Here is a 13758-nt window from a genome sequence, read left to right on the forward strand (position 1 = left end):
GGGGGGGGGGGGGTTTCTTTTGAAGCCATTTTGATAGTCTCATGAATTTGTATTTTTGGGAATGGTGGAAAACTTCTGAAATGTACATCGATAATTTAATTTTTTTTTGGTTAGATAATAGTTGCCCTGGTGATAAATACATGTCAGTTAGCTCCTCAAAGGTTGAGTAATCTGGATGTGGTGCTTTGAGAGCTTCAGAAATGCATGCATACTTTGTACGTCATGTGTTTTACCATCTTTCTCAACGTGACAGAGAACAAGACAGGGAACGAGCATATTTTTGTTTGCTTCTTCTTTAGTTAGAGTTGTTTTTCTTTTCTTTTTTTTGGTCTAGAAAATATTACCTTGTGGTGGGTGATAACTCCATGAATAATTGTGTGCTACAGATATGTTCTTGATGGAGTTCCTAGGATGAGAGAGAGACCAATTGGTGATTTGGTTGATGGTCTTAAGCAGCTTGGCGCAGAGGTAGATTGTTCCCTTGGTACGAATTGTCCCCCGGTTCGAATTGTCAGCAAGGGAGGTCTTCCAGGAGGGAAGGTGAGGATTATGATTTTATTACGTATAATGTTAGTAATTGGCAGCCTATTACTGCAATTTTCTTAACTAGGAATTGTATTATCACTATTATTTCAAAAAAAAAAGGAATAGTATTGTCACTATGATGAGTAATGTTTTAAATGCAATAGCATTTTTTCTTGAAAAGTTAAACATACCTTAAACTTCAGAGAAACTGGCTTACATTATCTTATTTTAGATCCTGACTAATAAAGCCAAAAGATCCCTCTCACCAGTTGGATACGATGAGCTATAGATGGAAATGAGTGGTGGTGAGACTTGAACCTGAAACCTCAACCTTGTTCCAGTACCATCTTGAATTATGTGTACAGCCTCTCTATAAAGCTTCTGCTATAAAAGAGTACACACTTTTATTTCATTTGATTGTATTGTAACAAATATATTTTTTATCTCCATCTGATTTACCTTCATTCTATTTCATTTTATACTTTTTTTTAGAACTACTGACCTTTAAGTCTAAGAACAAGTATGCACTCACTCCCTCGTGCCATAGGTTAAATTAGTTTATAGTCAATATGTCTTCTTGCATGTATCAAGCTCGTATGATAACAAGCTATGCAACTCTAGCATCTATCCTCTTAACGAGAAGTCCTAAATGGGAAAGGCAGACTTCCAATTTTTCAAGTAACTTGCTGTCCTCCTTTATTTTGTCTTTGTTTCCTCCAAAAGTCTCTTGTCCCTCCATTTGATCTCTTCCAAATTCCTTGTCGCTGCCACTAAATCAAAGAAGATGCATTTGATTCTGCAATATTACTTTATATTGATGAATCATGTTCATATGTTGTCTGTGGTTTACTTGATCAGCTTCTTTCCTAGTATGGAAAGATGTAATATAACCGTTTTTGAGTTCTTGCTAAGTTATACTCTCTTCATATCTATCAGGTAAAGCTCTCTGGATCCATCAGCAGCCAATACCTGACTGCTCTTCTTATGGCTGCTCCCCTGGCTCTAGGAGATGTGGAGATTGAAATAATTGACAAACTGATATCTGTGCCTTATGTTGAAATGACACTGAAGTTGATGGAGCGATTTGGTGTCTTTGTGGAGCACAGTAGTGGCTGGGACAGATTCTTGGTAAAAGGAGGTCAGAAGTACAAGTAAGTCTGCTTTCACACTGTTTTAATGTCTTTAATAATCTGGTTCCACCGATCACTGAAGCTAACGGTTACGAGAATATCATAGATCTCCTGGGAAAGCATTTGTTGAAGGAGATGCCTCAAGTGCTAGCTATTTTTTGGCGGGGGCAGCAGTCACAGGTGGAACTGTCACTGTTGAAGGTTGTGGAACAAGCAGTTTACAGGTATTTCTCATGTCATTAAGACCTTGGGGGCAATCACATTCTAGACTTTTCCATCTTGTGCTTGGTGTTTGTGACAGCGCCATAATACGTTCTATTTCTCTTCTGTTCACTAGCTTAATTTGTGGAAGTACTAAAAAGTAAGAGTTGCACAGTGCATGGCCTACATCTTAGTGTATAACTGCATAAGGTAATTTTCTAACAAGGGACTTACTTTGAACTTTATGTTTCCTTTGTGAAGGGGGATGTTAAGTTCGCTGAGGTCCTCGAGAAGATGGGGGCAGAAGTTACATGGACAGAGAACAGTGTCACAGTTAAAGGACCTCCGAGGAACTCTTCTGGAATGAAACATTTGCGTGCCGTTGACGTGAACATGAACAAAATGCCAGATGTGGCCATGACTCTTGCTGTAGTTGCACTTTTTGCTGATGGTCCTACTACCATAAGAGACGGTATGGCTAACCTTGTTTCCCTGGTATCAAATCCTATTGAAGCACTTTGTTTAGATTAAGATATTGTTCTGAAGCGATTGGGACCTGGGGCACTATTCTACAATATGAAAGCATTTCCCTGCATAATTAGTTTTTTAAAATGCTGTGATAACCTGACTAAAATGTGCAAAGAGGTTTTCCTGGTAGTTTAGGGGTCTGATCAGAAGGGAAGAAAATTGTCGTAGCTTTTGCAATTTCTTGTTAATACAAGAGGAATGGCTCTCTGCCTCATCATTTCTGGGTTGATGCATACACTTTGTAAATGTTTGATGTCCTTTGTCATGCTACCCTTTAATACACTTTAAGACTCAATTTGGCATGCATCATATAACTTTCTCTAGAGAGATTTGCTTTTGCGTCTTAAAATTTGGTATTTACTACGGTTAATGCCTGTTGGGAAGTTAAGGGGGAAAAGAAAAAGAAAACATTGTTTAAGACTATCTTTTATTTTTCACATGATAAGGAGAAACATCCTTTAATCGCATCATGTTTACCATTTTGCTAAATTAGGTTGATGAATTTCTTGAATTGAATTTTTAAATGCCTCTATGAAATACAGAACTGTCTGATGGTGAACTTGTCGAGTTGGCTATATGCTATATTACATGGACTTGTGTATTGGATATCAGATTTGATAACCTATCCTAATTGTTAGGCTTGATTTTTTATCTAGTTCCTAAAAGTATTCAAGGATCCATACAAAGTAACCAAATCCATGTGCTACACATTTGGGTGTGTTTGAAAGGAAAGGAAGAGTTCCAACATTATATAAGCCAGTGATTGTAGAAAGTAGTATAACTCAAAAGTTTTGTTAGATATGAGAACTAATAAATTAAGACATGAGCTATGTATGTATGGATTGAAGATAAAGTCATAGTGTTTCCCGAATCTGGAAGATCTCTCTAGTGCGGAGTAGATTTGTGTAGTTTCTCGTTGATGTAGTACGCATCCTATGAGGGTATCTGTTTTATGATTCACAACAACTTTAAATATTAAACTGTTTGAAGACCTTATGAGAATAACTTTTTTTGGGAAATAAAGTATTTAATCGTTGCAGATGCTTTGCCGGTCATATTATTTTTCTCTCTGTCTTTCTTTATATTGTGCTAATACCCCTCTTTTGTCTGCTCAGTTGCTAGCTGGAGAGTTAAGGAAACTGAACGGATGATTGCCATATGCACCGAACTTAGGAAGGTAAACATCTTTAGCTGGTTTCATGATATTTGCAGCTTACAAGCCTAGTATAGCCTTCTTTCGATATTTCATTGCATCAATTATTCTGTTTTTTCTTACTCTTTGACATTTCTGGATGAAACTTCAGTTGGGTGCAACAGTTGTTGAAGGGTCAGACTTCTGCATAATCACCCCACCAGAAAAGTTAAACGTAACGGAGATTGATACATATGATGACCACAGAATGGCTATGGCTTTCTCTCTTGCTGCTTGTGCTGACGTTCCAGTCACTATTAAGGACCCTGGCTGTACTCGAAAAACCTTCCCCGACTACTTCGAGGTCCTCCAGAAGTACTCCAAGCACTAAACCACTTCACATGTAGAAGGAATTATTTTGTACTACAAGAGAAATTATGCACCAGTTTGCAACCAAAATGGTGCCCATACCGGAAGAGAAAAAAACTTTCCAACTCCTTTTTATATGTCTATGTGAGATGATGTTCATTGTATTTGTTGAAGTTGAGCTTCTTTTTTTCTTTCTCGTGTAGAAGACATGTATACTATATAGTTGAGTACACTTCCTTGAAGAATATTTACCATTGATTATCACCGTTTTAGTTATTGCATTTGGTATTCAAAATAAACTTGTTTCGAGGATTTAAAGCTATAATTGTGATTTATGGAGCTAAGATAGGCCATTGGTCTATTTATTTTCACATTATTAAAATTCATGATTACATAAGATCATTAATTATGTTTATGTGGTACGGTTAAATTAATAATAAACTACCTAATTACACAAATATCCCTATCATATTTATTAATTTTCCTATAGTTTGTCTAATTAATAGTTTTATGCAAAATTTGAAGTTAAATATACTTAGATATATGTATTTCTGCTACCTAATACATTTTAAAATACGGATACATCCTACCATATTTATTAATTTTCCTATAGTTTGAAATAATTACATATTGTCTCACTAATTAATAATTCTATGCCAAATTAGAAGTCAAATATATTTAGATACATGTATTTCTCCTACCAAATATATTTTAAGATACATGTATTTCTGCTACAAAACACATTTTTAAAATATAGATACACATGAAGAAAGGCGAGTGCTATAGGAGGGAGGTGAGTGAAAGAGTTTGTGTATCCCATATACATGTGAATCATACTAGATACATGTACCTGGTACATAAGGAGAGAGACTAACGAGAGAGTTAGATACATGTGAATACATCATATTTGAACCACAATTTAACTTGAATGGTAATTTTAAAAATCACAAAAAAGATATATAATTAAAATATTAAACTAATGAAATTTATGTTATTTTATCGTAAAATGAAGGCATCGGATACCAATCACATGCTCTTTCAGAATGGAGTGGGACACCGGCCTATCAGAACCCACTAAAATAATAGGGTCATGCTACTTTGACATTTTTGAACCTGGACAGAGTCCGGCCCACTGATTAATCGGCCCGATGTGACCTACTTACACAACATATTACAGTCGAAATATATTCAAAATCTAAATAAGGTAGAAAACTCAGGATAAATTACAGAAAATAAAATTGAATCAAGGTTATAATTTCAATAATTTAAATGTTGAAACTTAAAAGAATTTTGGAAGACTCAAAGTTTGCTACATGACTCGAGGTGAGATCCAAATGGAAGTGTTGACAAGAATGAATAATAAGGTAGCACATGATGGCTACTATTTGAATTGACAATTCATAAAATTGTATAGTAATTTTCCCAAATTTGTTTCAATTATTATAGGTTTTTAATCTTAACAACTAGGAAGTCTCAATCTTAAAGGAATAATGATACATCATCTACCTTTTTAAAATCTATATATGGTTGCAATGTGCTTATAGATTAGCTTAGAAATTGAACAACACTAAAGATAAATAATACTACTATAGAATTGGCTAATTGGTGTCCACCTTTCAATTAAAATATTCTAGTATGAATAAACTTATTAGAGATTGAGTTCGGATCACATTTTTTAATGGATCCTATTAGACGCAAATATGAATTAATTGAGGTACCAGAGTGGAAAAACTTAATAAAAAAAATAAATATTACCTATTTAGCCATGAAAATTTTTCACCTTTTTTGAATTGAATTTCTAACTTTATTTGAAAATCGGTGTTTGTTGATAAAAATTTCAAGTTTAACTTGAAGTTATATTGAGAATTTGGAAAACACCCCACGTCCTTTCTTAAAAGATGAATCAATCATTACTAAATGATTCAAAACTAATCAATACCCAGAACCCTATTTTTACTTCTTCACTTATATAAATTTTCTTTCTAAAATTCTATCCAATTTTTTTTTATACGATAACCCTCATTTAAATTAGTATTACATTTTATGTTTGAATCGTATTTTATAATTTTTTAAAAAATACAATCGATATCTGACTACTTATTGCCCAAAGTATGACCATATACAATCTTTAACTCCAATTCCAACTTTTAAAACTATTTAATATCTTTTATTTTCATTTTTATGATCAAACGCTCACTGAAGTCGAAGATTAATAATTAAGAGATATGGTACTTTTTAAAAAAGAATATTCGAATTAAATATATAGTAATAGGGAAGAGGAAAATAAAAATAAAATAATTATATGGGAGAGGCAACCATGTGAGCAAGTTGGCAAATAAGTAAGGCAAACCATGTCCCAACAGTTGTTTTCTTTTTATTTATAACCTGCTGCCATCATGTTCCATGCTTTATTACTTATTACTATGCTCACTATACATTAAAATAATTATAATTTTTTTTATATATTAAACTGTTCACCCTCCTTCTTTGTTTTTTTTTTTATATTTTTTTAAAAAAAAATTCTTTCCACCGTCCTTAAATCTCTGGATCACAAAAATTTACTATTAAAAGATTCTATTAGCTCTAATTAAGGTGCCTAATTAACACATAGTAATTATTCTATAATAATGTTCAAGTGGATGGATACATTGTCAAATGATGTTACCAATCTTACCAAATCTGAATTTAATGATGTAATCAAGTAATTTGACTTAAATATACCATACATTTCACGGATTAGGAAGAGTCACATGTAGAAATAAGTAGGTACACTATACCAAAGTAATCTTTAACAACGATTATTAGTGGCAGTTACATTTTAGTATTCGTATTAAAGTCTATAACGATATTGAATCTCATGACAATTAACTTATGTCATCGAAAATTTTAATATTCTTTGTTACTGTGTTTCGCTAAAAGCTATTTTTATCGTAATTTCGATCGATGGATATAGAAATTGATCACACATGATAGCTGGCCTAACAAAACTTTAGAAGAAAAGCCACTGAATATAAGGGGAGGTGTTAATTGAAAAGGAGAGTTTTATTTTGCCTTGCTTTCAAGGTTGCCTTATTACCAGCAAACTTATGTGAATTTTCACATGACTTTGTCTACTTTTTAGGTATTTGCATTAACTCATCACCACCTCATCCTCTATTTTTTATACCTCCACACTTCTAGGGCTAGATGCAAAGTTTGTACGAAAGAAAAATCTTGATGCAACGATACAAAATTATTACGTGAATAAAAAATTATATACTTAATTGAATGGCGAAAATAATCTCTCGAAAAATGTATTGTAAGAACTACTTGCATCTATTATGCTACTGCCTCTAATATTTACTTTAGTTATTTGCATTTGGCCTTCTTAGAGAACAAATGTCATGTGGAAGGATGTGAAAATTAAAATAAAAATAAATAAACCAACTTTTTTTTTTGTCCTTATCAATAGGTCTCAAGAAATGCAATTAGTGGGAAAGCGTATTCTTAGTCATACACATTTCATATATATTTTTTCTTCAATCTTTTAATAAATCAAAGGTGAAATAAAAATTTAGTATACTCAAAAGAGAAATTCTGACTCCTGTAAATGACGAAAACTTTAGTGTATCAATCATATTTCAAATAGATTTTAGTTATTATTATTTTATGAAGTCATACTTTTTTATAATTTTAATTTCTTCAATAAAAAAGTCAATTTTAGTTATTATTTTATGAAGTCTTATTTTTAATAATTTTAATTTTCTTTCAATAAAAAAGTTGACTTTTCGAAATAATAATTAATTAAGTAACGTCTTCTTGCAAAAGAATAAAAGGATATGGAAGTTTAATTCATTGCATGAAGCATAATAATTTTCTGATTAACTCCAATGGAGAATATCTAGAAAAATAAGTTTAAAAAAAATCATGAAAGGTGAAAAATGTGCTAAGTCAAATGTGTGTTGGAAAATAAGTCAAAAATTGTGAATTTAATAATATATATATTATATATATATGCAATCTAACAATGGAAAAAAGAAATAGATAAAAAAAGGTTAATAATGTTTTATTAATAATTATGAGGCATTAACTTTTCTAAGCAAGTCATAATTCGTTTTAGCAGGAGAATTACTTTATTTTAGGTATACATATATGCCTTTCATGTTGAGTTAAATATAGCTTTCATTAGGTAAAATAAAGTAAAATTTTCCAAAGTGAAGAGGACTTATTAGCTATTTGATTTGATTTTTCTACAAAATTTACTTCTCTAATTTATAACAAACCAAAAATATATGAATATTAAATATTACATCAAAAATGGTAAGAAGGAAGTCCTTATTGTTCTCTCATGGAATTATAGTATTAATAATGCAATAATTTTGCATTATTAGCATAGTTAAATAAATAACTATTCCTACGAAAAATCAAATTTCTTTTCACTAAAGTTGTAGAAGGCATTTAAAAAAAATAAATGCATGTTATTTTCAATTAAAAAAAATCAAACAATGTATAATAAATACTTTCAAAATAATTAAGTAAAACCAAAATAATGCTTCTCTAATTACTAAGTTATTCCTATTTATAGAATGTGTTTTTTTTTTAAAAAAAAAATTAAGCAGTATTAAAAATATAATGCTTCTTTAATGTTACAATATAATAGGAAATGTTTGTCAACTTTACTCTGAATTTTAAAGTAAAACTGTTTTGTGATTATTTTAAAAATAAAAGAAGTGTAAATTTCATCTCATATCAAAAGGCGATTAATAAAAATATACTATAAGTAAAAAGGAAAATCTCAAAAAATATATATATAGATTTTATTATTTTCTTTAATAAGAAAGAAAAAAGTTAAAACAACCGTTAAAATAAAACGAGAAAGTATATCTAAAACATAAATTTTTCCTATCATTCAAAATTGATAAAAACCAACCACCTTTCATAATTAAATCCAAGCTTTTGTCACCAACAAACCACCCCATATTTACTCACACTTCCAAACACACAAAAACCTTAATGACTTTTCCCCAAATCAAGAAACTCCCCTCATTAAATTTTGGCTTAGTAAAATAACTTTTATGAAATAAACTACTAGCTTTTATTGAAAACAAGGCTTTAAAACTTCACAACCTTTGTTTTTTTCCACCTATCAATGCATTAACCAACTACCTCACACTTTCCACAATAAGACAAAAGCCAACTCTTCCCAAGTTGAAATATACTCTATGTTTCAAAAATAAGGTAACTTACTAAATTATATATTACATTTATAAATTTACTTAAAGAGTATGAAATAAATTAAACTGACACTTATTTTAAAAAAAAAGGAATATTACTTTCGTCTTCTTTTTTAATTTGTCTATTATACTAAAAATAAATATCTATTTATTATTTTATATCTATTTTATCCAAATTATTAAGGATTAATTATTTTTAATTCCCATATAAATATAATAACTTACAATAATTATATAATAAAATAATTATTTTTACAAGGTATGTCAAGTCAAATCATATTCAAATATATACAAACTAAGTAAATATGGATAGAAAACATGGATAGAAAGGAGTAGTGTTTGTGAGCCTTTTGCACTTTAATGTGACAAAAATTAGGGTTCTTTAATATTTTTTTTACTCAAAGTAGGTTAATCCATTTTTCATTAATTACACTCTTGTTTGACTATGTCCTTAAAATACCTACCCCACCCCCAAAACTCAACCTCTTAGCTATTAGTCCACTTCCAATCTTTCATTATTCCTTTTTTTTTAAAATTCTTCAAACCACATTCTTCTCCCTCCTCAAATTTAGTCTACACTCCAACCACACTCTCTCTCTCTTTCCAATCACCCATTTCTTAATCAATCATCAATATTTTTTTTTCTTCTAAAACCAAAGGCAAAGAAACCCCTACAAAAGTTAAAGAAAAAAAAAATACAATAATTACTTACTACTACCATTTTGTTCCAACAACAACCAGTCCCTCCAAGAAACCAGAAGATTCCCATAAATATAGGCTAAAGTTTCAATATCCTCATCTTCTTTTTTTTGTTTGTTTGATGATACCAATACCCTCATCATCACCTTCATAGCCACCCCTTTTTCTTTATTTTGCTTCTTATCTCCATTTCCAGTATCAACAACCAAAAGGAAAACAAAAAAGAAGAGACTTTTTTTCAAACCCTAACTCTCACCTTTTTCAAGAAAATTTGGAGATTTCCTTTGAAAACAAGAAATACTCAAGGTGGGTATAGCTCAAATATCCAAGATTTGGAAAGTGTAATGTCCCAAATGATGCACATTGACAATATCCCATCAACCCCAGGAAAGTTCAAGATGGAAAAGTCTCCTTACAATAGGCTAAGGATGCATTTTTCTCTAGCAAAGCTCACATTTTGGTCATTTGTATTCTTGGGGTTGATCTTTGTATTCTTCTACAGATCTCCAGCTTCTTCATCCCCTGTTTCTTCAGATCTCTCAAGAAGATCTCTCAGAACCAGCTCCTACGGTGGCCCTGCTTGGGAAAAAAGGATTAAAGCTTCAGCTAAAGTAAGGTCACGTAATGGTATTTCTGTATTGGTTACTGGTGCTGCTGGCTTTGTAGGAACTCATGTTTCAGTTGCTCTTAAACGCCGTGGCGATGGCGTATTGGGTTTGGATAATTTCAATGATTATTATGACCCTTCGCTCAAAAGAGCACGACAAGCGCTCTTAGAGCGAACAGGGGTGTATGTTGTTGAGGGTGATATCAATGATGCCACCCTCTTGAAGAAACTTTTTGATATTGTTCCATTTACTCATGTAATGCATTTAGCTGCACAAGCAGGTGTGCGTTATGCCATGGAAAATCCTGGATCATATGTGCATAGTAACATTGCTGGTCTTGTTAATGTTCTTGAAATTTGTAAAAGTGTTAATCCTCAACCTGCTATTGTGTGGGCATCATCTAGTTCTGTATATGGATTGAATACTAAGGTACCTTTTTCAGAGAAGGATAGAACAGATCAGCCTGCTAGTCTTTATGCTGCAACTAAAAAGGCTGGTGAAGAAATTGCTCATACATATAATCATATATATGGGCTTTCATTAACTGGATTGAGATTTTTCACCGTTTACGGACCATGGGGTAGGCCAGACATGGCTTACTTCTTTTTCACAAGGGATATCTTGAAGGGAAAATCGATTCCTATATTCGAGGCTGCTAATCATGGCACGGTAGCTAGGGATTTTACCTACATTGATGATATAGTAAAAGGATGTTTGGCAGCATTGGATACTGCTGAGAAGAGCACTGGAAGTGGTGGGAAGAAGAAAGGCGCTGCTCAACTGCGGGTGTTCAATTTAGGCAACACATCTCCTGTTCCAGTTTCAGATCTTGTAGGCATTTTGGAGAGGTTGCTAAAGGTGAAGGCCAAGAGATTGGTGATGAAGTTGCCAAGGAATGGGGATGTGCCTTTTACTCATGCCAATATAAGTTCAGCCCACAAGGAGCTTGGATATAAGCCTACGACGGATCTACAGACGGGATTGAAGAAATTTGTCCGATGGTACCTCAATTACTATGGTAATGGAAAGAAGAGTGCCCAGTGATACATTCTTTGAATTGTGCGGTAGGATCATTCAATTCTTGTTCATTTTGATTCTATGATTGTTTTTTTTCAACACATATCCGATCGAATTGCCCCACTTTCTTGCTTTCTAAATCTTGATGATGCCATATATGGAGCACATCAGATCCCTCTGATGATGAAGTTTTGTGCTGAGCAATTTGATCTGTGTCAAATGGAACCTGAAATCAACTTTTATTACTTTTGGAATGTAATTGTTGTAGTTTGTTCAATTTAGGATTCAGGACTGATAGACCACTGCTGATTGATGGACAGCGGATGTATCATCTTTATTAAGTTCTAATAAGAGTAGCACATGATAGTTCCACATTTGATTTCTTGCATAGATTTGTTTCTGTTAGGACATTTCTGAGATCATCCTTTTACATGAATGTTGAGGTTGTATATTTCTTATTTTGGCGGTTAAACAAGATTCCGTACTTTCTGATTCATATTTTGTGGTTTATTACTGGAGGTTGTTTATTTAGATTCGTTATAATAGATTATTTCTCTTGTCCTTTTCCCTGTTTGTTATTTCTTTATGAATGAAAGGAAGGCAAGGAATAAGCCGTTAGAAACTGACAGTTAAGAAGCCTGAAGAGAACCCCGCAAGCTCCAGCTCCTCTAGGTTCTATGTTTCCTTTCCTTGAGTATGTCAGACGCTAGCGTTTAACCAGAAAGCTAGTTAGTATAGGATCAAGGAGATATAATTTGCATTTCATCTTCTTCTGCCTTCACAATTTATGTCTGCAAGCTAAGAATGATTCCTCCCTTCTGAGGATGGTCTTCAGAAGTAAAATGCGAACTCTAACTTCAAGAAGTGTGCTATATCAATGAACAACTAGTCTTTTTTGGAAATTAGCTTTTACAGTCTTTCTTATGTTGATACTGTACCAAACCTTGCTGATGGCTCATACAAATTATCTGGTCCATCTTTACCTTCAGATTTAGAAGTGAATTTATTGTGTAAATGTCCATTTCATTGACTATTTGGGTAGTTACAGCACTAATTCAGTTTGAAGAAGTAGCAATCTATAGAATGGCTCTGAGTGTGCTTCTCTTAGAGTTACAAGCTGCTGAGACTAATCCTATTTAAATATTATCATCAACTTAAGCTTTAGAAAGTTGCAGTTCTGGTTTATGTGACAGGATGGATCAAGATGCTGATGCAGTAATTTAAATTTCTGATCTTTCATCTGTCAAATATAAAATGAGAATTTCCGAATTGGGCACTGAGGTGTGAAAGCTTGAGTGCTCATTTTACCTCCTCAACCCTGATCATAGGAAGTGGGAACTAAAACAGATAGCTAAATTGCTGGTCCTTTCATGAGGTTTATGTTGTATCAGAATTCATCTGGACACTATAGTGGAAGCTATCCCCATATTTCATTCTGTTTCTAAGCATATGTACACACAATTGGGGGTTGTGGTCCTCTTGTTTTCTTGGATTTCATTTTCTTCCCATTTTAAACATTTGGAAATAACTTGGCATTTTTGGCATCTGCAGCAATGTACAGAAAAGTTTGTGCAATCTTTCACGTTGTTATTGTTCTTGATATTCTGTTTGCGGGTCATGTCTAATTGCATGAGTTCTCGTTTAGCAGCCTGGATATCATAAACTGGAGCATCTTGTTTTCAGTCTGAGAAGCTTATTAGTTCAAATGAACTTCAACCAAAAGATTTATACTGGTAGTTTCTGTTTCCACTAGTAGGATGAAATTTTGACAGTTACGCGGACAAAGCATTTGTTTCTTATCGATATGGTTGATTTAGCTTGCCATTCCCACTCTGCTTTGGGGTCTTGTTAGTAAGATATTGTTGCATCATTGCCTCTGTATTCTAAATGCAAGTTCGAGTTCGGTGTTTGGGTGGTATTTGATGTAAGGTTAAATATGAAATGATTAAAGTTGTTCAAGGAATTGCTTTCAAGTTATATATGGACATATCCTTAAGTTGAAAAATAAAGTAGGTGAGGTTTGTGACAGTTATGACTTATGAGTGAAAATCATTGTTTCATTTGATATCTTACCAATACCAGTATTTACGAATATTGAAAATCAGCATCTTAAATAGGGACTCATGCATTCACTGGTTGCAGTTCAATAAGGAATAATTATTAGCTTGTGGGATGCTTTTGCCAGTATTCTTTTCTTTGATTGAAAGGATACAATGTTTATTTACAAGCATTTGAATAACCTGCCTGTATTCTGAACCCTTCACCGTGAATATACAACCCGAAACGAGGTGGGAGTTCATTTTTGTGGTTACTAGATTTCACTACAATTATAGGGG

The 13758-nt window shown here is 32.7% G+C and overlaps 2 protein-coding genes across 2 annotated transcripts in view; both read left to right on the top strand.

Moving 5' to 3' along the window:
* The window catches only part of LOC107007821 (3-phosphoshikimate 1-carboxyvinyltransferase, chloroplastic), a 6808-nt gene extending 2605 nt beyond the window's left edge, over positions 1–4203 (top strand). The window contains exons 3-8 of the mRNA XM_015206616.1: positions 387–540; positions 1462–1676; positions 1762–1879; positions 2118–2328; positions 3500–3561; positions 3689–4203. Coding sequence (XP_015062102.1) covers positions 387–540; positions 1462–1676; positions 1762–1879; positions 2118–2328; positions 3500–3561; positions 3689–3907 — 979 coding nt within the window. The 3' untranslated portion in view covers positions 3908–4203. The remainder of the gene's footprint in view (positions 1–386; positions 541–1461; positions 1677–1761; positions 1880–2117; positions 2329–3499; positions 3562–3688) is intronic.
* Positions 4204–9626: 5423 nt separating this feature from the next.
* LOC107008171 (UDP-glucuronate 4-epimerase 3) lies at positions 9627–11918 on the top strand. The gene has a single exon (XM_015207098.2). The coding sequence runs from the start codon at positions 10142–10144 to the stop codon at positions 11447–11449; it is 1308 nt and encodes a 435-aa protein (XP_015062584.1). The 5' UTR covers positions 9627–10141; the 3' UTR covers positions 11450–11918.
* The last annotated feature ends 1840 nt before the right edge of the window (positions 11919–13758 follow it).

Source organism: Solanum pennellii, chromosome 1, assembly GCF_001406875.1.
Source record: "Solanum pennellii chromosome 1, SPENNV200".
Classification (NCBI taxonomy): domain Eukaryota; kingdom Viridiplantae; phylum Streptophyta; class Magnoliopsida; order Solanales; family Solanaceae; genus Solanum; species Solanum pennellii.

What these genes read in the sequence shown, in the direction of transcription:
- LOC107008171 (XM_015207098.2), top strand. Translation starts at nt 10,142, where the DNA reads ATGTCCCAAATGATGCACATTGACAATATCCCATCAACCCCAGGAAAG.